This window comes from Pelecanus crispus, chromosome 6 (genome assembly GCF_030463565.1).
Source record: "Pelecanus crispus isolate bPelCri1 chromosome 6, bPelCri1.pri, whole genome shotgun sequence".
NCBI classification, from domain to species: Eukaryota; Metazoa; Chordata; class Aves; order Pelecaniformes; family Pelecanidae; genus Pelecanus; species Pelecanus crispus.
The window spans coordinates 55,565,928-55,590,961 of record NC_134648.1 but is presented as its reverse complement, the minus strand read 5'-3'; the positions used below and the strand labels follow the sequence as shown (position 1 = coordinate 55,590,961).

The 25,034-nt window shown below is 37.5% G+C and overlaps 1 protein-coding gene across 4 annotated transcripts in view; it reads left to right on the top strand.

The window, feature by feature from the left end:
• PPP4R3A (protein phosphatase 4 regulatory subunit 3A) overlaps window positions 1-25,034 on the top strand; it is a 44,868-nt gene that overhangs the window by 4,954 nt on the left and 14,880 nt on the right. For 2 of the 4 annotated variants that reach the window (XM_075712083.1, XM_075712082.1), the window contains exons 2-4: window positions 3,679-3,734; window positions 13,615-13,713; window positions 17,231-17,848. In XM_075712083.1, the coding sequence (XP_075568198.1) occupies window positions 3,679-3,734; window positions 13,615-13,713; window positions 17,231-17,848 (773 nt within the window). Of the gene's footprint in view, window positions 1-514; window positions 640-3,678; window positions 3,735-13,614; window positions 13,714-17,230; window positions 17,849-25,034 lie in introns of those variants that run through there. The other 2 variants (XM_075712084.1, XM_075712086.1) reach the window with 2 other exon arrangements.

The following is a 25,034-nucleotide window of genomic DNA, read 5'->3' as shown; positions in this document are numbered from 1 at the left end:
TGGTTTCAGATGTTACTTTCTGGCACCAGTGTTTTGCAGTTAACTTTACAAATTCATTCAAGGCTATAATTTAGAAAATAACTAGATCTGCATAATTTTGGGGGGTTTATTAAAACCATAGCTTGTATTAAGGTGAGTTTTGAGATCTTGCCTAACTTTGGATAGAGTCAATGGGTCAATGAAGATGAAATTTTGTTGTGTATTTTCATAAAGTAGACTGGATAGTCTTAACATAATCTAGGATAGAACCAAGAGAAAAATACCTACATAGTAGTTGCTTATGACAAATGCAAGAGAAGCGTCTTGAACTGTATTTAGGAAACTGACTTTGGAGAAGAATTTTATTTGCTGTTTGTTAAATTTCTGTAACCTTTTTCTAAAGAATATATTTGCGTTACAGACATCTGTTACTGATGCCTGGTTCCCAGAAGTAACAGAGACCTAAGGCTCTCTCATACCAGGAAGGGGCCTGATCCTGTAAAACTTACTGTATGAAAATAAACTCACTGGGCTAACTAGTAGAATAGTCACTGATTTTGAGTCATTGAACCCTTTTTGGGGAAAATATTGCACAAATGGAGCATCAGATTCTCCACAAGGATGGATTTGGGGCAGTTATAGAGCATGGTTTACGCTTAGGTAAGTTTCTATCTCCAAATTCAGATTTTTCTAGTTATTGTCCAGAATGGTGAGGAATAAGTTGAATCATGTGGTAATGAGAAGCAAGTCAAGCCTTATAAGGCTTGATTTCTCTTTCCTGCAGCATCACGTTTAGTAGAGAAGAAGAAATGCTCTTTTGTGGTAAGTTTAGTAAAGAGGTCATTCTCTACTGTCTGCTTCTACCCTGGAAGTTTAAATGTCTGCATTCAATTGTCTTCAAGATTTTTTTTTTTAATAGTATTTTGTCAAACATGGTATTCAAGTTCTGTATGATATTCTGCTAATTTCAGGATTTCTGCATCTGTAGATCTGTGTTCAGCAGTTAAAATACAATGTTGAAATTATCAATTGCTTTTAATTCTTACAAGATTCTAATTCATATTTGCTGCTATTAAGTATCTCTAGACAGTACAGACTTTCTAGAAGTTAGTCAACCAAGTAAATAGCACAAAATGATACTCTAAAACTTCATGTAGTTGAAGCTGAGGCTTTGAAACTGAAAGTAAGATTGAAGTGAAATACTGCCTATAACTGATCGTAATGGAAAAGGGAATGTTGTTTTCAGATGTTCATTAGGCAAACCCGAAAGTCAGAGCTTGAGACTGTGGCCGAAGTAGCACAATGTATTTGGATTCATCAGTAAAGCTCACCTTAAATGTTTTCCTTCTTTGTCCTGCTCTATAGTCTGTGATTATTTTTTTTTTCTTTAGTTATGCTGCCACACTTAAGCAAATAAGCTGCTTTGTTAACAGGGCTGATGCAGGTTAGAAAACTGGAAAAACTCTTAAAAAAAGAAAGGGTAGTATACGTGGTTTTGGGGGGAGATTGCTTTTTCATGTGTCTTGTTTTCCCTTGAGGACTGTTTAGTTCAGTTTTGTTGTTGGATTGTATCTTAGTAAACAGCTCTTAGTGCAAGAGCAGTTGAGACAGGACGATAGCTTCTCAAGCCAACTTCATGAGTAAAGGCTGCTTCATGTTAGAACAACAGACTTAGAAATTAGGAAGAAGCAGCCATCACAGGTAAGTTACTTCGTTAATTAAAAAAAAAAAAAAGATTACTTAATTGCATCTGATTATCACATACATAGTAAGCTAATGAATATAAAAATCCTTGGTAAAGCTTCTGAATTCATGAAGTAATAACCTTTCTTACCCTACCTGGAGTACTGTGTCCAGCTCTGGAGTCCTCAGCACAGGAAAGACATGGACCTGTTGGAGCGGGCTCAGAGGAGGGCCACAAAAATGATCAGAGGGATGGAACACCTGCCCTATGAAGAAAGGCTGAGAGAGCTGGGGTTGTTCAGCCTGGAGAAGAGAAGGCTCTGGGGAGATCTTATTGTGGCCTTTCAATACTTAAAGGGGGCTTATAAGAAAGATGGGGACAAACTTTTTAGTAGGGCCTGTTGTGGCAGGACAAGGGGTAATGGTTTTAAACTAAAAGAGGGCAGATTCAGACTAGATGTCGGGAAGAAATTTTTTATGATGAGGGTGGTAAAACACTGGCACAGGCTGCCCAGAGAGATGGCAGGAGCCCCATCCCTGGCAACATTCAAGGTCAGGTTGGATGGGGCTCTGAGCAACCTGATCTAGTTGAAGATGTCCCTGCTCATTGCAGGGGGGTTGGGCTAGATGACCTTTAAAGGTCCCTTCCAACCCAAATCTGTGATTCTATGATCTTCTGTTTGTCAGTAGCAATTCTTCAGGAAAGGAGTGTGGGTTTTTCTTGTAAGTGTAACCTATGAGATTGAGGATGGTGCTACTTAATAAAAAAACATTGGTGTGGGGTATTTTTTTGCTGTGTATTTTATAATCGGTATACTTTCCAGATAGCAAAAACTAGCTAGTCATTGCTGATTTTACAGTGAGATTTGGAAGTACAAGTTTCAATTCCAAGTATGTTTTTCAAATCCAAGTAATCTGTTTTCTTGTCCTGTCTTCAAGTTCTCATGCTTCCATATTTGAGGTGGTTGAAGCAATTTAATTTTTCTTTAGTGTAGATTTTGTGAGAATATTTGGCAGATACTCTAGTAATATAAATATAAGACTGTCCTTAGAACTGTACCTATGAAACTGAGACGTTGAGACTTTTCTTAAAGAAAGTTTGGACTTTTCTTAAAGAATAAATATAAGCAGATAAATGAATGCAGAAGTACCTCTTTAAAGGGGTGCTTGCAGCCTTATGTTTTAATTACAAGACTGACCATGCAAGTTAATTTATCAGTACTTCTTCATGTATGTTGAGTGAAGCTCTGCGGATGCGTAAATTTAAGTCATGGCTGTAAAGAGTCCCTCATGTGCTGATGTTTGTGCAGCTGAGCAGCAAGGTGGATGAGGGAAGTGATTGGACCAAAAATAAAAGCAGTTTTAAAGGTTGTTTTCACCTAGATCAATGCTCCGAATCATTTAAATGTGACATGTATTAGCACTAATGCTTATGTAGACAAAAGGGCAAGAACACACAAACATGAGAATGGAATTGCTGTTCTCGCTTAAGTCAGTATAAGCTGCTGTAAAACCATTGTTCCTAAGTTTATCATGTCTGAAGTTTTTTGGTATTGGCAGTCACAATGGTTGCAGCTCTAAGCATTAGTTTCTAAATATGCTTTCCAGCAAACTAATTTAAGTGTTCTAGCTAAACTTTAAAAACAAATACCACATGATTAGCAGATTTTGTACAAAACAACAGTAGGTGATCTATGGAATGCAGTTATGATGCTTTTTGTGTGCAGATTTTTTGCAGACGTTATCATCTCTAAAGAATTTTCTGTGGAAAAGTCATTACTCAGAATAAGAAAGATGTTAAAAATCCAGTCCTTAAAACACTCTTGAATGTTCTGTACTATGTGAATGATATCTTTGAGAGGAAAATGAAATATAAAGCTGTAGAATATGGGTTTAACAGGCTTCTTGTTGGGAGGAAAGGTGTTAATACCTACCTGAGGAAAGAGTGATCAGAAAATTCATGTTGAGATTGAAATTTTAGTACACGTGTAAATAAGTGGAACTTTTTTTTCCTAGGCTCTCTTCTTTTGGAGTCCAAAATTAACCCGAACACAGCGTACCAGAAGCAACAGGTAAACCTTTTTTTTTTTTTTTTTTGCCCTCCCCCCTCATGTTTAAAGGCAGGTTGTTTAACTTCAGCAATACAGTCACTTTTTGCCTCTGTTGCAAATTATATTGTATTTTCTTGTACCAAAAATAGGAGGCAAAGTAACTCTCAACATTTTTGTGTATTTCATGATACATGTGTGTTATTTCTCTGCATTTTTTGTGAAGCTATCTATATAACTTGCACTCTGTTTTACACCAAAAAATGCTTTGGGAGAGATGGGCAGAGCATAGCTGTGAAAATCACAAAGTAGCTGAGGTTCCTGAGGGTTATAGTATCTGAAACTTAGTATCATCTGGCTTTTTTTTCTTTGTATTTCAGATACTACAACTTTCAGTGTATTTTATTTAAGAGAAGACTAGAAGGCTTTAAAGCTATTTGCATGTTTACATTTGTTTGGCTTTTACTTGGAAGATGGATATGAGTTACTACTGCTTCAAAGCATTCCGTATATGTAAAAGCAGCTTCTCACCTCTAGTTTGCACCTTGCTTCAATTATTTAAGCCATACATTGTGAGCCCCTAAAGAATGCTGATAAGATGGGTGAGAAGTGAACTGTAGGTCTTGCATTTTGTTTGCTGTTCTTATCTCATGGATGCTGAGAATTACCCTTAGAGGTTTAGAAATGCTGAACCAGACTGTATTTTGTTGCCTGTCTGGTCAGCTCAGACTTGCTAAAATCCTGTCAAGTACAGTTAATGTATTAAAACATTCTTCAGTCTTCAGCTTTAATAGTTTCTAATAAGTACAGACATAACTGTAGTTCTGCTCGCAGGCAGTCCCAGTGGTTGTGTGGCTGCAGCTGTTTGTAGGATTTTATGTTGAACTGAATGGGGAGAACCAGTCTGGGTTTAAAATATCCTTACTTGGAACATCTAACATGTATCTGCCCCTTGGTATATTTAATCATGCACCATATAAACAGTCTGTACTGAACAACTGGTGAGGTCATTGTGGGGTGGAGAATCAATTGCAGGGAGTAAGAAAGGACAAGACGAGCAAAAACGCTAAGCAAGCTAACTCTTACTTGTAATCCTGACTAGCTTGAGGTCATGATTCTATGATACTGTAACTTGAGCTTTAGGACTCCTAAAATGACATTGATTATTTCACAGCTCCATAGCATAAAGTGCTGATCTACTGTAAACTTGCTTTGCTGGTTCAAATCTGTTCAAAGAGCACTAGAGGGGCAAGCTTTTTATCAGTAGGCTTTATGCCAGATCAAACATGAAGCCTGCTTAAAGTAGGCATAGAGTTGTAAGATCAGTGCAAACCACCACACGTGCCTGTCAGTGCAACAGCATTTCATATCTGTGCTCATTGCTATTCTGGGTCAGACATTTATTGTAATTTAGCACTGCACAAATCAATACTAGTGATTGTGAAAAAATTGTTAGAGAAATAAAAATACTAAACATGAATCTGTCCTGTTAGAACAGCACTGTATGTTTTCTGTGCTGGAGAAGGAAGTGCTGCTCTTAAAGTTTTCAAATGCTGCATAGACAGAAATTTATATTTACAGGTGGATTGTTCATGTTATTTAAGCAAAGCAGTATCTAATATAGATTAAACATAGGGCTCCACTGTGAGCCTTAGAAATACCAAATCTTTCTTAGTGCATGTATTAATCCTACTTTGTAGCACATTATCTTTCAGGTGAGGCCTGCTTATCTTTTCCCTTAGTAAAAGGCAAGTTCAGAGTTTAAACCTGATTCCCTATGAGCTAAGCTTGGAGCTTAGGAGGTGAAAGGAAGAGTTGCTTCCTTCCAGCTTTGCTCATAGAACTCTGAACTGCCTAAACTCACTAGACCGCAAGAAAATTAACTTGGTACTCCAAATCCCTCTTCAAAAACTGGTAACTCTCTACATCAGCAGAAGTTTGGAACCACCTCACACCAGATGTGTTTGTGGAACTGTGGGATGGAAGAGTGAGTGAGATCTTCCCTTTTTGCTTGCAGAATGCCTCTTAGGTCACCTCAGCTGCTAGTGAAATTGCAGGCTGAGATAGAAGACTTACTTTTGAGTTGGCCTGCAGCTGTCAGTTGCACTCATAACATTTCAAGAAAAATCTCCTAGAGACATAAGACTTAAAACTTCAAAGTAACTTTTCAGTGTTAAGGTCTTACCAGCCTTTTATCTCAGAATTTTGTTGTGAGGGTGAACCTCCATTCCCTTTAAAGGGGTACATAGCACTACATCAGAGCCGATTTTACTGTGACGTACTTAGCATGTGGCTTGTGGGTACTTTGGGTATCTAATGGAATAAATGGATGAGTACTGACTTTTTGTTTAGGCTGATACGAGGCTTGTTAGAAGAAACAACCTTTTATTGGACCAACTAACCTAATTTGTGGTTGGAAGGAAGGAGATATGTGTGGTAGTTAAGCTCTTGGGGAAACTTGCTGTGCCAGTTGCTTTGGGTTCTTCAACAAGCCTATAGATACCATTGTGATAAACAGTGAAGTTCTTCCACTGATGAAAGAACCTTCTACCTATGCTGCACTATTAGTGCCAGTGTGAAACAGATTATCTCCGTAATTGTTGATGCCACAAATTAGGCAATCTCAGTGTATACATATGTACATTTTAATGATAACTGTCACAGCTTAGATCATTAATTGTCAAAATAATAGTGTGAAGAACTGAGTACAAGTTTGCCTTGCTGCCTCTGTTCTCTTGGTGTGTAAAACATCTATGGAAACCACAAAAAAATCCCCAAAACCAAAACCCAAAAGTCATACCCTGTGAACCTGAGCTTCAAGTAGAACTTTGACAAATTGTCTGCTTTAGATTTCTTGGGGTTTAGGATTGAAAGCAATGACTGCCCTTTATTGTGGATTAGTCAGGTCTCTGTGTGCATATAAATCTTGATCTAATCGGTGGTTTTCCCTTTGGAGAGGAAGAATACTTGGCAGATTTTGAGACCTGCTCAGGGATTCATTTTTCATACATCAACATGGTCCTGAGATACTTTAGTTTGCATAAGCTAGTCCCCAGTCTCCCCAGACTTACTTGCCATCTAGAGGTTTGAAATAATTCCTTGAAGCATGAAACACATAGGTAGCCTTTTAATTACCTTTTCACTAGTCAGATAAATCAGACTAGTCTTTCAGTCACAATGAAGAGTCAGTTTCTGCTGTGAGTTCGAAAAGAAAGATATGTCTATGTATCTGATCGTAACAGAATTGCTACTAGTGGAAGTTTTTGTTTGCTCTGAACCATATGCTTCCTGGCAAACTCATCCTTACTTATACTAGGAAGAAAGGAATCCGTATGAGGAAAATAAGCTAGAAAGAAAACAACTTGAGAAACTAATGTCCTGTGGCTCAGAAAAAGGACTAGTATTTCTTATGTTAAGGTACTGTTTGCAGGTAGAAGATTTCTTCTGAAAAAGCAGAATGTGCATCAGTACAGCCATTCAGCCTCCTGACTTGTGTTCTTGTTTAGGGCTATATGTGAAGTTTTATTGGTATTCTTATTGTAAGATGTTACAATAATGCTCCTATAACTTTGGTATGGAATATATTGGATTTAATTATGGATAAGTAGCACACAGCTTAAAAGCAAATTTTGTTTAGTAAGTGGAACTTAATTATACTATGGGTTGCTGGACCATGCGTAGGATACTTAGTTTTCCTCTTCTGTTGTTGATTGTTTTTTTAATACACTAGTAAAGGTAGAAGATACTTTAATTGTAATGTCCTGGTGAAGTCAGTTTGCACACTTCAGTTTGTGCTCTGTTTTTTATGGTTTTTTTTTTAAAGGCATTAAAATGACACAATTTCAGAATGCTAGTGACAGAGGCGCTGTTCTTAAACAAGCGATCCTTATTTAGAAAATGAATAATTGCACCAGTATTTTAGGGCAACACACCTCTTCCTATGCAACTTTAAACAAGAAATAAACTATATACATAGTATTTATCTAGGGAGAAAGCTGATATGGGTGTGGACTGGGGCATATATACTTTCAATATACTTTGGCAATGCTTTAGCAATAGAACAGTAAAGACTTACATCCTCAACTTTATTTTAGATGCATCCATGTACATCCTGTAGCCCAGAGACGAAGTATGTATTGCATCCCTTTTTGTGCCTGAAACAAGGAAGACTTGAGTTGCTTCCAGCTTCCAGCTACAAAGTCTTGTCTCTGCGCTAGAAACTTCAGTGTCTCGTATCCTCTGCTTTTGCCATCCCCTTTTGAGTTCCTCACAAGAATACAAAGCTTACATTCATCCAGTGTACCATCTACTAGCTGTTTAGCTTGAAGGTGGCTGTCCTTGAATGATGGAGAGCAGACTTACTAGTAACAAAGCTAAATTTCGAAAAGATCCAAAAAGGCACTGGCAGAATGCTCAGAGAAGATGAACCTCCTACCCTTGCTGTCAGGACAAGCAAGCCAACAGTGAAACTATTTCAATAAAATTTGTGCCTGTTGTAGCTAAGATAGTAAGGAAAAGCATGTGGTTTTGTGGGGTGAGGGGAGAAACAAGGGGAGTGACTGCTGTTGGTTTTGGGGTGGGTTGGTTCATCCGTTTTAAAAGATCACATGTTCCTTTATCTTCACATGTGTGTTCCTGTGAAATCTAATCTTTCTGCTGTTTCTGGGTATGGTCACTTGGCCAGTGAGTCGAGGTTCTGTTACAGAACTAATAAACTGATTTCCATGTGATTCGTGGGAATGCAGCTATGAAATGGCGAACTGAAAAGTCACATATGATTGTTGAGCTTTTGTAGAAGCTAATAGAATACGTTCTGGCAAAAGACTGAGTGTGCTTGATGTGTTGTTCCAGTTTTTGGGCTAACTTATTAGCACATCCAGATATCCAGGTTCTAGGTGAACAAATGCACAAAGCCAAATGCAGAACTGAAACTTTATATTACGTTACTGGGGTGGGTTTTTCTAGCCTGAAGATTCTGCTGCAACGTACCATGATGACTATATATTTAACTTCAAAAGCCTGGGTAGAGCCAGTAGTTTTATTTCATAAGCAGAAAGCTTCTTATGAAACTGTACTTCTGACTGTAAATAATGAGCTAGCAAGATGCTGAAAGGTGGCTTGGCATGTCCAGGGAAGTGTCTGTAACAGTAAACAATGTAAGGGCTTAGATAAGGAAGACCAGCAATCAGGCAGTCCAAGACGGGGAGAAACAGCCTTGCTCTGTTGAAATTCCAGGGCAGGCCAGGAAAGTGTCATAGGCCCAAATCGTTTGAGGGCTAGTAGGAAGAAATTAATTTGCTTTTTACGACAGAAAGCAAGAATTTGAGACACCTATGTAATTTGGGGGATCACTACTTCTTGAGAGTAGCCTAAATCTCATAGGATCCCAAGAGAGTATTTTGGAGCTCCAGAGAAGACTAGTATTCTCCTTGGATGTGAACACCAGTGAGAGGGCATTATCAAACAATAACAGTTTTCTTAATTTTATCACATTAGGAAAGAAATCTTAAATCAATTTTACAGCAGAATCAAATCCTGACTACTAGTTGCTCTGAAATTCTTCATTATGACATCCCAGGGCTTGCTTTGGAGATTGTATGAATGCTGTACAACACACCTGCTAATCAGATTCCTAGTAGTTAAATAAAACTGATTTCATGTCTAATAAAAGTGTGATTTCTGGTGAGTGTTATGGTGAGAACTTGAGACTGATAGTGTGTATGCAACAACCTTTCTGATAAGGAAAGTAAGACTTTTGGAAATAATTTCAGAAAGTGAGGAGAAATCACATGGTAGATGCTAAGCCTTGTCCATCTAAGTACAATTGCGGCTGCTTGCTGGCTTAAGCTATTGCAGTAGTATTTTTGAAGGTTAGCTTCTTAGGAATGAAGTCTCAAATAAAGCTGTAGCACACAGTAGTGCTTCCTTGAAAACCTCAAACTAATCTGAACTTGCTCCATGTGGGCTTGATGCAGCCAACAATCAGACAAGCAGCAGAGAAATGCCCGATTGTATTCTGAAGAACTTTTGCCTCAGGCTGTATCTTTATATGGATAAGAGTACGAAAAGCTAACCTTCATTGGTAGAAATGATAAATATCTCTCTATGGGAAAGTTAAATATGTAGGTCTTCTAAAAAGAGGCCATGCTCAGAATTTTTGCTTAAAATTAAGAATTCATGATTATATCTGAGCAGTCATGATGAACAATACTATGAAAGAAGAAAAATTTATTTACGGTCTTAGGGAGACAGCAGATTTTGTATGGGCTCAGGTAGTGATGACATCCAACTGGCATTGTTGTCAAAATATTTTTTTGTGAAACAGCAAATGATCTTCAAACTTGGAATAAGATTGTGGACTCTACATAAGTAGTTTCCTGATTATCATCCTATTTAAAAAAGATCTTGCCAAAAACTCTGATGCATCTTGAAAAATTTGAGGAGCTAGAATGCTAGGATTCTTGCAGAGCACTCAGTATAAAAGCCTTCAATGATAAAACATGTGTCCGTGTTTATGACTCAGTTGACACAATGTGGCTATGATTTAATGCTGCAGTTTCACGTTTTAATTGTGTTTAATGACAAGCTAGATAAGAACAAATTTTAGATGTTTATTTTGGTCATCCCATCCAGTTCCTTGTCTATAGGCTAGCTAATATTTTGTATGTAATGCAAAAAAAAAAAAAAAAAAGTGTTTGATCAAGCTGAGCCAGAATGCTTTTGCGAATCATACAAGAGTCAAGATTTTATGCTCATAGAGGGGTAATGAGCAGGATTCATCTCCTTACCTTTCTAACCAATAGCTACTATTACTAAGCATATTTATTCACACTTCTGTTTTCTCTTGGAATGTAGGAGGCAGCCTTAAGACATTTCAGTTGCTTTTTGGAGTTGCAAGAAGTAATGTTTGGCATTTGGAAGCAACAGATAGTCCTATTCCATAACTGAGAGATCCAGAGTAGTTAGTGGATTCAAATTACACTGAGATTTCAGATCAAACACACAGAAAGATTCCTTTAAATAAAACAAGCAGAAACTAGGCTTTTATTCTTTTTTTTTTTTTAATCTTTAACTACATCTAGAATTTCCCTCAGTCACTTCTCCCTACATGTGTAAGTCTTGTACTGCTCTTCTTTTTGATGATTATAAGCTTTGTAGGATTAAGGAAATGGAATTACATTAATAACTGCATTTAACAGTGAATTTAAACTTTGACTGAACTGTGTATTATGCAACAGTGTGAAATGCTTTTCTCACTTTGTTTCATGTTCTGTTTTTAAAAGCCCTTTGAGACAAGAAAGGATGAGCAAGTAAATACTCTCTTACTAAACATCCGGAGAGTAGCAATTGATAGATTTCTGTTGAGACACTGATAATACTCTATAATATGAAATCCTTGTGTGGTAGACAACAGATAACTAATTGTTTGAAACTGTTAATGTTGGCAACTGGAAAATACTTTTCTAATATTAATAAACCAAACTTAAAGATTATTGTTCTGCTGCTCAGATAATTTCTTTCAGCAGTTTTTTGGTTTGCTTTCCAAATAAGAAACAATTAAAAAAAATAAGAATGTGTAGAGGTGAAAAAATACTGTCTGAACTTCCATGCATGATAGTGGATGATCTTGTTTAACAAAAACAATTGCTATACTACGGACAAATACACTTCTGTACATCTGTGGCTATAGTTTTCAAAAGCAGCTTTACCTTTGTGTCTTCCCTTTAATTTTTCCTCCCCAGAGGAAAAAGACAGGCAGACAGACCTGTCTTGGTCCAGTGCTGGATTTTACTCAGAGACTTAGAGCTTTTGTTGAATAAACACCACAGTTAATGGAAATAACACTGTCCTTATTTGTGTTCTTTTAGTCATTTCCCTATTTGCTAGTCATGTTCTTTATAGAGAAGAAAATACATTTAGATCTCCTTTTGGAAATGGCTTGCTTAGAAATCTAACCACTTTCACTTAAATGGAAATGTAATTAGACAGGAATGTTGCAAGTTCTGCTAGGGTCTACTTAAGGTTTAGTGTTAGGGGCTGGTTTTTTTTAAAATGAAATAAGCACTACTCAGTGGAAAGCCAGTGAGGCAGTGACCTTGAAAATTACTGCAGTATAAATAGTAATTGCAGAGATTAATGTATTAGATTTTGAACCTGATACATACAATGAATACTGCAGTAAGGTACCTGCTGTTTTTAAAAGATGGTTAAAACAAAAAAAATCTTTTTTTCTTTTGGACCTTCCCTTTCTAAAGTTTTGTAAACTCTTACTTTTCTTACTCTATAGGAGTCAGCAGTACTAGGTGCTGTCAATCTGTTATTACCAGAGTATTTGCACCATGAGCTGTCTTGTAGAGAATAAACTATTAATTGTGACTTTCTTCTTCCTTTTGTATTTTGGAGGTGGTCTTCCTAAATCCCTTTCTTCTGTGTACCACCTCTTCCTCAACCCTTTGGAAAAGGAAAAGGTAAACTATTTGCCATTTGCAAGGTAAAGCTATTAGTGCCTCTGAAGCAGTATAGCTGCTCTGGTAATGGCAAATTGATTATATTGTGTTGCTTGACTGAATCCTAACAGAGCTAGCTGATTATGCTATTTAGATTATAGTTTAGTTTCAGGAGTTTTCTAGTAAGTGCATATTGAAATCTGAATGTCAGATTTCTCTTTATCCTCAGTGCTCATTTTGATATTTGAAATAAATTAAGCCTAATTAATAAACTGTCTTAAACTTTATAAATGTCTGGCAACTTGCAGTGCTTTTGCAAATATTTAAAATTACCTTAGGAATAATCACTATAAGCAAAGAATACTCTATGGTTCTTATTGAAATATAAGTAGAAAACTTCTCATGTCTCTTGTCTAGTGAGTAAATGCATTGTTTTAGCACTTAACTGAAATAATGCAGTTTCATAGGGCTGTATATATTTAATATGGCTATATTTCAGCTAGCTGTTATAGGAAGACAAAAGACTTAAAATAAGACTTGATTCAATATGTAGATAATGCAGATCATATTTTCTTCTCTTTTTGTGTTTTTTTTTATTCTGTTATTTAGTAGACTGTCTGTAAACTACTGCATCAAATACTTCATCAGGGTGTGATATTCCTGTTTGCAGCATCAGCTTACACTTCCATGTATTGTTTTTGCATGCAATGTGAGGGCTCTCATAAACTCTCGAACTATTCTAGTAAGTAGATGAGAGCTTAAGTGTCTGGGTAGTAAACATGGCTAAGCACGGTTTCAGCTGACTTCTAGAAGTCTAGGGCAAAACATCCTTTCAGAATCGTAGTTTGGAATGAGTAAAAATGGTGTGCGTGCGGTTCAGTGTAATAGGTATGCATACTCTTAGGCAGTTACTGTGTGCATATTCAAGTTTCTGTTCTTGTTTAAAGTTTGTAGGCATCTTGGGGCTGGTTTTTAAGCAGCTGTTCTGTGCATTAGCACAGTGTCTTCTGGGGCCTATAAAAATGAAAAAAATGATTGTAACTTTGATCCTACAAAAGATGTGTGGTTTTATGTGGTCCAATTGAAGCAGATTTAAAAAAAACCCAAAACCTGTTACTTTTGTTACTGTATTTTATCAGAGGATGTATTGAGGTAGAAGTACATATTCTAGATCAGCCTTTTTGAGCTTTACAGTATTATGGTCATGTGAATTAAGAACTAAAACTTTCAGTTATCTTTCTGGAACTTTCTTATTCTGATTTATGCAGGGAAGTTTTTAATCCGAAGAATCTCAGAACGTATAAAAATCTTACAAAGTGTGATGATTACATTTGTATTGTAATACTGTCCTGTCATAATTAGGTGTCAAGCTGTTTTTATTTTAAAATTTAACTCTTTAAACACTATTTGTAAAATCTGAAATACATTGCCTGAAAATACTCTTCCTTTCTTTAAAGGATACCTTGATTGTGTGGTCTGAAGCTGAAAATTATGATTTGGCACTTAGCTTTCAAGAAAAAGCAGGATGTGATGAGATATGGGAAAAAATATGTCAGGTAAGTCTGATAAATGTAAGATTAAGACAACCTAAATCATCTTCATGTTTGTGTTCAAAATTTTTAGACTGAGAGGTGAGTCTGAACACAGTAGTTAGAAAGCAAAAACTGTTGTCTTAGCCACCTCCCCCAAATTTTGCATTTTTGAGCTTGGAAACTTTCTCCTTCCTCCAAAAATGTTACATGAACTTAAACTATGTTTGGGGTTTTTTTAGAGCATTTTCAGGTCTTTTTGCTTAACATAACTTGTTAGCTCTATTGTCGCCCAAGGAAGTTTAGCTCAAAATGAGTGCTTAAAAAGTTTCATAATAATTAAATTCATAATTAACTTTTTCCAGGTTGGCCAGAAGGGAAAAGGTTGTCTGTCCAAAGTTGTATTGTAGAGAGAAAAATGCATGTGAGACATTAGTGAATTTTATAATATATTTCTCATGGATTTAACCATATCTCACTTACATTTCTCTTTCTGCATTTCTCATTCTTCTCTTTCTCTGATCTCATTCTGTTTCAGGTGAGGGGAATATTGAGTTTCTCAACAGAACCTTTTTCCATGTAAATGTGACAGTATGCTTCTGTTAACTGTCAGGGTATGAAAGATTGGTCTGATAGTTGAAGTAGGAGATAGCTCTATCCCTGTATTATCACCTCAAAGCTACAATTTTTACAGTTTAAGGATATCAAACAATTTATATGTAGCATATATATATTTTAATATGTGCTAGTTAACTCATTATGTTTTACCACTATGACTGGATGAGTGTATAGTCACTGAATCAGTATTGTTTCTGGATAACATTGGTCAGGTATTAACTATTGACCAATACCTGAAAGAGTTTAGTCAATATGTTCACTGATGTTAGTTCAATTTGTCAGTTCTTGTTTGCTTTTTTCTTCCATTCCAAGCATTACAACTTTTCTTAATTTCTGTGCTACATTGCAGTCTGGATGAGGGGATTGAGTGCACCCTCAGTAAGTTTGCAGATGACACCAAGTTGGGTGGGAGTGTCGATCTGCTCGAGGGTAGAATGGCCCTGCAGAGGGATCTGGACAGGCTGGACCGATGGGCCGAGGCCAGTTGTATGAGGTTCAATAAGGCCAAGTGCCAGGTCCTGCACTTGGGTCACAACAACCCCATGCAACACTACAGGCTTGGGGAAGAGCGGCTGGAAAGCTGCCTGGCTGGAAAGGACCTGGGGGTGCTGGTTGACAGCCGGTTGAACATGAGCCAGCAGTGTGCCCAGGTGGCCAAGAAGGCCAACAGCATCCTGGCTTGGATCAGAAATAGTGTGGGCAGCAGGAGCAGGGAGGTGATTGTCCCCCTGTACTCAGCACTGGTGAGGCCGCACCTGGAATACTGTGTCCAGTTTTGGGCCCCTCACTGCAAGAAAGACATTGAGGTGCTGGAGCGTGTTCAGAGAAGGGCAATGAAGCTGGTGAAGAGTCTGGAGCACAGGCCTTATGAGGAGCGGCTGAGGGAACTGGGACTGTTCAGTCTGGAGAAGAGGAGGCTGAGGGGAGACCTTATCGCTCTCTACAACTACCTGAAAGGAGGTTGTAGTGAGGTGGGTGTTGGTCTCTTCTCCCAAGTAGTTAGCGATAGGACAAGAGGAAATGGGCTTAAGCTGCGTCAGGGGAGGTTTAGATTGGATATTAGGAAAAATTTCTTCATGGAAAGGGTAGTCAAGCATTGGAACAGGCTGCCCGGAGAGGTGGTGGAGTCACCATCCTTGGAAGTGTTCAAAAAATGTGTAGACGTGGCACTCTGGGACATGGTTTAGTGGGCATGGTGGTGTTGGGTTGATGGTTGGAATGATGACCGTAGAGGTCCTTTCCAATCTTAATGATTCCTAGTTTTTACTTTCATTATTTATAGTTGAGCCACCAAGCCAGGAAACATGAAATTGCTAATCTACCCTTAACTGGTTTAGTGGTAGACTTGGTAATGTTAGGTTAATGGTTGGACTGGATGATCTTAAAGCTCTTTTCCAACCTAAATGATTCTATGATTCTGTTAGGTGGAATTTCTCTAGATTTGTCTAATTCTCTCTCTGTGCATTCTTTCTTTCTGTTCTTAACAAATGCCTAGCTCTCTCCACTCTGGCTTTTGGAGTTTATTCTCACTGGTTTCAGAAATAAAGCAAAAGAAATCTGGTTTCATAATTGCATGTGTATAGATTATTACTTTTTTTAGGAATGAGTCTTTTCAACAGTTTACCACTTATGTAAGTAAGTACAGAAACATTTCCAGAAACCTTAGCAGTCAAAGGACCAAAAGCTGGGGACAGAAACAAAATGGGGGAAAGGGAAATCGTGTTCTTTGGAAACACCCAATTAAGCCCAGCTTCCTTGGCCTCATGTAAAGATCTAATATTTTTGTAAGAAACCAGTGTCTTTACATCCTGTTTTGAGGCCATGCTATTGTATTTGTGTCTAGTGTATTTTAAAGATCATAAGCTCCTTCTAAAAGGAAAACTTTGATACCACTTATACTGGAAGTGGTTGGTGATGTGTAAGCAGAACAGTATGTGGGTTTTAACAGCATTCTGGATTTTAATCTTACGTATAGGCTTGCAGTTATCCATGAAGAATTATTTCTCCCAGATTTTTTTGCTGATTTTCAAGATTAAAAAGAATAGTACCTTCTACCATTCGACACAGCAGTGCCTTTCTGGATTTGAAACATCAGGCTCCAAGCAGATACTGCAATTAAGATGTCATTAAAGCTGAAATGCTCTGGTGCCCAAGCATCTGTGTCTGGTTTTTTTCACTAATTTGTGCTTTCCGCAGTTTCCTCGTTCTATCTCGAGAGAGATCTTCGCAGGTCCTGTGTCTTGTTTTTCTGACAGCTGCAGATTTCTACTGCTTTTTTGTTAATGTTGGTCTGGGGTTTTCTGTTCTTAAGAGGGGATTCTGTGCCTCTGTTGAGTATTTAGAAAGTGCACGGTAACAGATTTTGACTTGAGCTATCCAGAACTGAAAACAACAATTAAATTAAGAGGACTGGCCTCTCTCCTCTGTTTGAGATAGCAGAAGCTTTGAAAAGCATCAAGAGCAGTTAAATAGCCTATAGATAAATGTTTAAAGCTATTGCTGCAATAATGTAATACTGGTTTGTATTTGAAAATCTGTCTGCAGAGAATAAAGACTCAAAACAAATAGCTTAGTTCAGCAGTCTATTAAAAAGTTATCCACCATACTAGTAAATATGAATTTCCTTTTTTATTTGAAGTATGCAGAAAATGTCGCTTTTTTCTTTATTCTTCCTCCTTTTTATAGAAAAAGAATGGAATTAAATATCTAATGTAGTAATAAATTTGTAAAGCCTTCTGTTTAAAGAAGTCTTTTCATTATCTCTTATTTTCTAAAGCAGCTGTACTCAATGTCAAACTTACATTTGCACTTCTATTTTGGCCATACATAGAAAAAGTGTGTGACATTTGAAATGGTATTTTTAAAAAAGCGTTCAAGTAGCAGTAAACATTAAACTCCACTTTTTTGAACACATCTTATTTTGTAGGTTCAAGGCAAAGACCCTTCTGTTGATATTACTCAGGACCTTGTCGATGAATCTGAAGAAGAACGTTTTGATGATATGTCATCACCAGGTCTAGAATTGCCATCTTGTGAATTAAGTCGACTAGAAGAAATTGCAGAACTTGTGGCATCTTCACTGCCTTCACCATTACGTCGTGAAAAACTCGCACTAGCACTGGAAAATGAGGGCTATATTAAGAAGCTCTTAGAAATTTTTCATGTGTGCGAAGACTTGGAGAACATTGAAGGACTACACCACTTATATGAAATTATCAAGGGAATTTTCCTTTTGAACAGAACTGCACTTTTTGAAGTCATGTTTTCTGAGGAATGTATAATGGACGTAATTGGATGCCTAGAATATGATCCGTCTTTATCACAGTCACGGAAACACAGGGAATTTCTGACTAAAACGGCAAAATTTAAAGAGGTGATTCCTATATCTGATCCAGAGCTGAAGCAAAAAATACATCAGACATACAGAGTACAGTATATTCAAGATATGGTCCTACCCACTCCCTCAGTTTTTGAGGAAAATATGCTATCAACACTTCATTCTTTCATCTTTTTTAATAAAGTGGAAATAGTTGGTATGTTACAGGTAAGTTTCAGAACTTCACAGTCTCTTTATTTGTGCTTGGGCAGAGAAAGTTGGGTAATTTTTTTTTTTTGAAAGATTGAGGTGCTTCAGTGGAAACTTCGCTTCTGTGATTCTGAAAGTCATTTTGAAGTATGACATAAAAGGCATGGATTTGAGTACTGAGCTGGTAAATATATGTTCTTAAATTTCAGATTTTGGACTAGATTCTCTGTAACTGATTTAAATGGAGCAAACGTAGAATCCTGAGTGAGACTGTTTGCGATGAATAGTATTGTTTGCATTTTGATGAATTGATTTTGTTAGGGTTTTTCTTCTGTATTTTGGGACTTTTTAGGCACTACAGTTAAGGATAATATTTGCATGTTACCATGACAAAAAAAACCCCAAACTACTTCACCTAAATTTCACAGATACAATCTCATACCAGGATATAACTGTTTCTGATTTTGAAGTAAATTAAATAAGTTGTTTGGAAAGTACAGGTTCAGAACATAATGTTGCCTTAGGTGCTTGAATGTTTTCTTAGTTTGTCTTAAGTACCTAAATAATGCTGCTTGGAATTACGAGTTTTTCATGACGTATGTCTTACTGCAAATGTAAAGAGATTATATGATGGTTCAGATAGCTTACCTACATGTCTTAAGTATTCTGCACCAACCCATGAACTTCCTGAACTGTGCAGAAATAGGTGGCACATCTCTGTAATGGGAGCTTCCTAAAGTTTTCAACTAACTCAGCAAAGTGTTAGAGCACATGTATTTTGGTTTGTAGAAGTTAATTATCATTATCTTAATTCTCCTAACGTTTAATAAATGAATAGTCACTGTCTTTGCAGGGCCCGTCTGATCTGGAGAAATGGACAAAGTGCTAGATGCTACTGATTAACTTAAGCATATTTATCTTCAGAATGCACCCCATTTAATTTCATGGAAAATACAGCAAAGGAGAGTGGAAATTGCTTTTGCATGCTCATACAGCAAATCATTGTCAAAACTAGGGCTCCCAACTTTTCATCCACCATGCTCAGTTGATCAGAATACTGACATTATTTAATCTACTCTCTTGGAGCTTTAATCTGTCATGTCTACACACAAAGTATTTGATAAGCAGCCAGATGTGCAAGATGTCACCTGGCCTGGCAGCTGAGGTATGTGCCTCAGTTATTGGAGACAGACCATCACTTATTGGAGCAGCCACTGGAGGCCCGGTGGAACACCTATGGCATCTTCAGTAGTACTAGACCCCAGCTTATGCCCAGTTGAACCAAGCTCTTTATGTCTGTATGTGCGTCTCTGATAAAAGTCACAAATGCGTATCTGAAACAGTCAGAAGGCCTTAATCATTTTGGAGTGGCCAGTTTGAGAAAGCTCACAAGCCTGTCTTTGAGAGAGTGCTGCAAAAGATGCAGTTAAGGGGTCTCAACTTGAGTATCCAGTATGACTAGTGTCTCTAAAATATCTTGACCTCTTGCAAGGGTTGCTAAAAGCAAAGTCCTGAGGATGATACATTTTGGCTTGAGGAGGAGGAGGGGAAAATTATTCAGGAGTCTTGGTGTCAATGGCTGATTCTGGGAGGGATCTTGAACTTTGAAAAGGAAACTGGGCAAGGAGAAAGAAGACCTGATCCTGCAAAATCATTAAGGGCATGTTTGCCAGAAATCCTGAGGTAACTTGATCAAGGACTAGTGGCTGATTAGTTTCCTTTTTTCTGTCTCTTGCAACCTGTGTTAGGTTGATAGATGCAGGGTAAGCTTGGGTTAGAATATCAAGGTTTAGTGTGGTTGCGAAACTTGTTAGCTGCAGTTTACAGTTGAAAGAGAGGTTCAGCTCTGATTTTGATTTGTTGTGTGACCGCAGGTTTCTGAATCTTATCTTCACTTCTGCTGCTGTTGTCTATGGTTGAGAAGAAGGTATACTCCCTGTGCGGTGGAGCCAGAAGAATTAGCATTGCCTAACTTTCAAAGTTCGATAAATATTTCAAGTTATTCAAGTGCTTTCTACAGCTTTGAGGAGCCAAGAGTGGTAGCACACAAGGAAGAAAATCTATCCTGTGCTATATTGCCTTTCCTAGTCCTTTTGCAGTACAGCTCTATAGCATTGAGGGGGAGCTCCCTGAGTTTATAAATAAGAATATTGGGAATTATTTGACATTAATGATCAGTTCTTGGTTTTGAGGGAATTAAAAGAAGCTATCACAAATTATATGCCCATTGCATTTCTACGAGATGAAAAGGCTTGTTTGATTGATTTTTCAAGTTCTCACAGTGTAGCTCTAAGTCAATGTTTAAACCTACTTACCTGGCATTTATTTATTCATTTATTTATAAAGCAATATGTCAGGTTGCACTTTTCTGTAATCTCAGCCCCCTAAAGTTTCATTCTCCCCTTTACTTTTTCCACCTCCCCATTCCCACAGTCCATGTATAAAATGTATGATACTGTTCCTTCTCATTTCTTCAAGCAGAATAAAAAGACTGCTTTTATTGATTTCAATTCTATAACTAATTCTTAAGGTCTTTCTTCCATTAGTGTATGGTTTAACATGCATTTCTGTAGCTGGTTGTATCACAGTGCTTTGGCGGGGATGTGCATGTTATTTCATGACAGATTTAAAGTTGTGTGTAATTGGAGTTCCTGGCATTCATTATTTCAGATCTTAAAAGATCCTGGTGCTCAGTAACCTTACGTGGGTACTTAAGAAGCTGTTTCTTTTATAAGTCATTATTAATTGAAGAATTTCTGGTATGCTTCATGGTAGCTTATTGGGAGCCACGGGTGAGTCTCAAGTTCTTAGTTAGCTGATGCATAATACAGGTTGTTATGCTTCTGCTGTTGACTTCAGGTTGTCTCTCCTGGACCATTGAGGGTGTGGCGAAAGACATATCTTTTTAGGAAATTTTACTTCTCAGGTTAAAAGTAAACTGTCCAAGCAGCTGGTATCCTGTGACATACTGCAACTATTGGGTGTACAGCTGAGTTGGTTTATATTCTGGTTTTTTATCTCTCACTGGCTGTGAAGAAAAAGAGAAGAACTGGTAGCTGCACCATGGAAAAAAAACAGATGAGCTCTAAAGAGCCCTTTTCATGTCAGGCTGTGTATTAACTAAAGTGGCACTTGCAATACCCTCATCTCAAATTAACTCAGCCATACCTTAGTTACAGAAGAGTGACTAGAAATTTGTACTAGACTGTGCAGATTGTGCCTTATGCTTTTTGACAGTCTGGGTGACTTTACTCAAAATTTCCACTGTGTGTTATTTAAGGTATTTTGTGTCAAGATAGGACATTTAAGGGCATTAAAGGTCACTGACATTTAAGGCCAGTTTTTCAATTATAACTAGTGAATTCTGTAGATAAGAATATGCTGATTCTTAAGAATTCTGGCTTTATTAGGAGATTTTGGATGTACTTAAAAAAAATATATAAATTCTGTAGTCATAGAAAATACCTGCTTCCATGATTTTGCTTTCTTTGGTAAGTAAATAATTTCTGCCTGTTCTGTGGTAAAACCAAAAGTAGAGAATGGGTCACCTTTGGCACTTAGGGTTACGAACTGTGTTCCTCCTTCCTTCATTAAAGTTAGCTTTCCCGTAATCTGTATAAAAACGCTTACACTGATGGGCTTTTCTGAGAAATGGAGGTTAGTTTATTTGTAATTTAATTGTCTAAGATCTGTTATTTTAAGTAACTATGTTAAGATCTCACTAAACTAGATACTGTTGGTCATGATGGGTAGTAAACCCACGATACCAGTGTTTCCAGTCTACAGAATTAACTGCTGTGGAAACCTGCTCGGTTACAGGTTTTATGATTCGCTGTACATAAGATATGAAAGAGGTATATAACATTTTTTTCCAATTTCAGCCCCTCCTAATATGCTCTTACTGCTTGGGCTCCAACCTGATCTAGTCTTGAGATGTCATAGCCACCAAGAAAACTTGCTGAGGAGTTCGCCAAGTTTTGAGAGTGGGGGTGGGACAGGTAAGTGGTGTTTCTTACTTTATATGACGCTCTTTTGCAATTTTAAAAATATATACTAATGTTCACACTGGAGGCCACCAGTTCTTTCCCTTTGTATTATTAACTAGTTCTTAAAAACCAAAAACTTGCAAAACTGCGCCATAGAGTGAGCAAACACTGTTTCCTCCCATTCTCTACCCCCTTTCTCATTGGCGTGTTCTTTTTGCCAGCAAGATCCTGTGGTGGTTTTGTCTTCCAGAATACAGAACGTTGTTAGGATTACTTTCAAGTATGTGCATTTAGACTTCAGAGTCTTTTATTTTCAGGAAAGTGGAGAGTGGAAGGGGAAAATTGGATATACGTTAAAATAACTTATGTGCCTAGTAGAGCAGTGATCACATGGCATTATTGTACTGGTAAATCAGCTTTTTTAAACACAGAAATCATATGACTGGTAGTCCCTGTTCCCCTTTTCAATAAATGAAAAATTGTAGGCATGTAGGTACATCTGTATTTTACTGGATTTATATATAACAATAGTCTGGTTTTAATTTTGAAAGTGGTTTTACAGATAGTTACTTATTCTTAACAGAACCCCATGGATGTCAACGTAATTATCTGTAGCTGTTTTAGAGGAAGAAGTGTGTAAGTCCATGTTGGTAGTTTTGCCATTTGGTATTAGGATTGGAATGTCTCCTGCCGGTCTGCTGTTTTGCAGTAATTGGCTTAGGAATAACTCTGGAGATGTACTTGCAGCAAAATTTACCTTGCAATAATGTGTAAAAGGATGCCACTTTCTGGGGGAAATGACTTAATGAAAGAAGTTTGCAAGTGGTGCGTGCTAATGATTTCTGCAGTTAACTTGTTCATTGTAGAAAATGATTTTCAATGTGTACAGAAACTCCAAATGTGATCAGGTGGATCCCGCTGCTGTTTCAGCATGTTGTTCCAAGTGGAAATCGCTTATTGATAGCGAATGGAGGCATGTGTGAAGGCAGTCTGAGATAAAGGAGACTGAAACATTTTAAACTATGAAATCTTCTGGTGTGGTAGCAAGAAGGACTGTATGTTTGAAGCCGTAATTCTCTGTTTGCTGGTAACATGTTATGAAACTTTCACTTTCTGGCTGAAATACTATTTCTGCCTAAAATGAATATGGAAGTGGAAAATAGGATGGCGAGTATGCTCTTTTTCCAGCTTAGGTGTCATTGAGTTTCTTGGATTTTTTTTTTTTTTTGAGAAAGGGATGTTTTTCATCATTTATCTGTAATCAGACATGAAGTATCTGATAACTGAAAGATAAATATAATTAAGAGAGGCCTGCTTTTGAAGAATGCTTTTCTAAGTGCCTTTCAGGAGGGGGAGGGCTGCTTTGAAAGTTGAATCACAAATGTAAATAGTGTCTTTTTTTGTGACCCTGCTTGGTGGGTTTTCTTGTTTTTAAAGTCATAAATGATTGAGTTGAGTAGATGGCCTGGCTTAATTTTATCTTCATGAACTTTGAAAGGTATTAAATCCTGGGAGCACCTACTTAAGTCTTGCAAAAGCATAAATGAATATACTTAAGTGTTTGGTATATGCATAGTTTACGTATTGCACATTTAATAATTTCTGTGCATGGAGAAAATAGCTGGATTCTACAACTACCCCATAAACTGTCATTTGCAGTTTTATTTTGGAAAACAGCTGTAATCTTCACAGCTTCTAAGATACATCCAAATGGGTTTTGATACCTCTCTGCATGAAGAGGCCAGATGCTGCAAAGAATTATGCATTTGCACTGTGTTTACTTCACAGACATATTTTGGGGATTTTTGCAAGTTAGGAAAAAAACAGAAAACATTTAAGCTTGTGTAATTCTGGCATTCAGTGTTGGTGCTTTGTGACTTCTAAAATATGTGAACGCTGCTCTCAGACTGTGCATTTCCACAGATTCTAGTAGCGTTGTTCAGGAATGTATCTTTAGATATGCTGCCATTGTCAGTAATTTTACAGCTTGAGAGAGAGAATCTTGTATTTAGAATGCTCATTGCAATCACAATTTTTCTGTAAATGTGAGAGGGTTGGGGTTTTTCCCATTGATAACAACCTGTCTGCCTTTCATTAAGCATCTGGAATGAGACAGCACCTAAACGCGTTTCAGGGCTAAGACGTAACTGTGAAGTTAGTAATAAGTTGTTTTTATTTTCCTGGAATAACTGCCATTTACTGCATACTATCCATGTAAGGGTGGGATGATTCAAATCACTCAGATCCACCTTAATTTGTCTGATTTTAAATAGATCACAGGTGTTCTGAGGCCTAGCGATTTCAGATAATGCTATTAATTTAGAAGTACAATGTATTTAATGGAGTTTGGGAGAGGAGATGGTGTGGAAGATGCTTCAATATTATATTTAATATAGAATTGTGAAATACTGTATTATAGTATATATGTTGAGGGTTGAAAAATGGTTACATACCAAACTTCTGCAATTCTTCCTGAAACATTAAGTGTCAGCATTGAAGTCTTGATCACTTCCCAATGTTAGGAAGTCCCCTCTACAAGTCCCAAATGTTTGCAAGCCCAGTAGTAACAGGGTGAGTGGGTTGGCCTCCGTGACTGATGGCCACATCTTGAATCAGGCAGGGCCGTGGCAGGATCTGGTCGGAGAGCTGAGCTGGGGTCCTGCCCACGCCTTCCTGCCTGCTGTGCTCTGCCACGCAGTGCTGGAGGTACAGCTTCCCTGGCCACCTCTGTCTCTGGGGCAATGCAGCGAGTCATAAATGAGACCCACGTATCGCCAGCGGTGCAGGGCTGCCTCCTCTCCTTCCATGTTTTGACTTAAAAAAAAAAAAAAAAAATTGTGTACCTTTTTTATGCAGAAGCACACTAATCATGGCTCTGACACATCTAAATGCTGAAATTTCCGTTTCTAGTGAGCATTTTGAAATATTTCTGTGGTATTGAATTGCACTTACTATCAGGTATTATGAAGGAGGTGAAAAGTTGGTTTCACAGTAAGAATGGAAATAGGGGTTACGCTTTCCAGTTGGGGATAAGCATGCATCTTCTCAAAACTTTTGATAGCTGCGATTAGTTTTACATATTTGATCAAAATAGCAAAAAGAGAAATGAAAGCAAACTACTTAGCCTTGTCTTAAATGCACTGCTAATGAGATGGAGAATAGCTTGCATGTTTTTCAAAAGAACTGGGGTTTATGTTTTTTGGTTTGGTGGTTTTTTT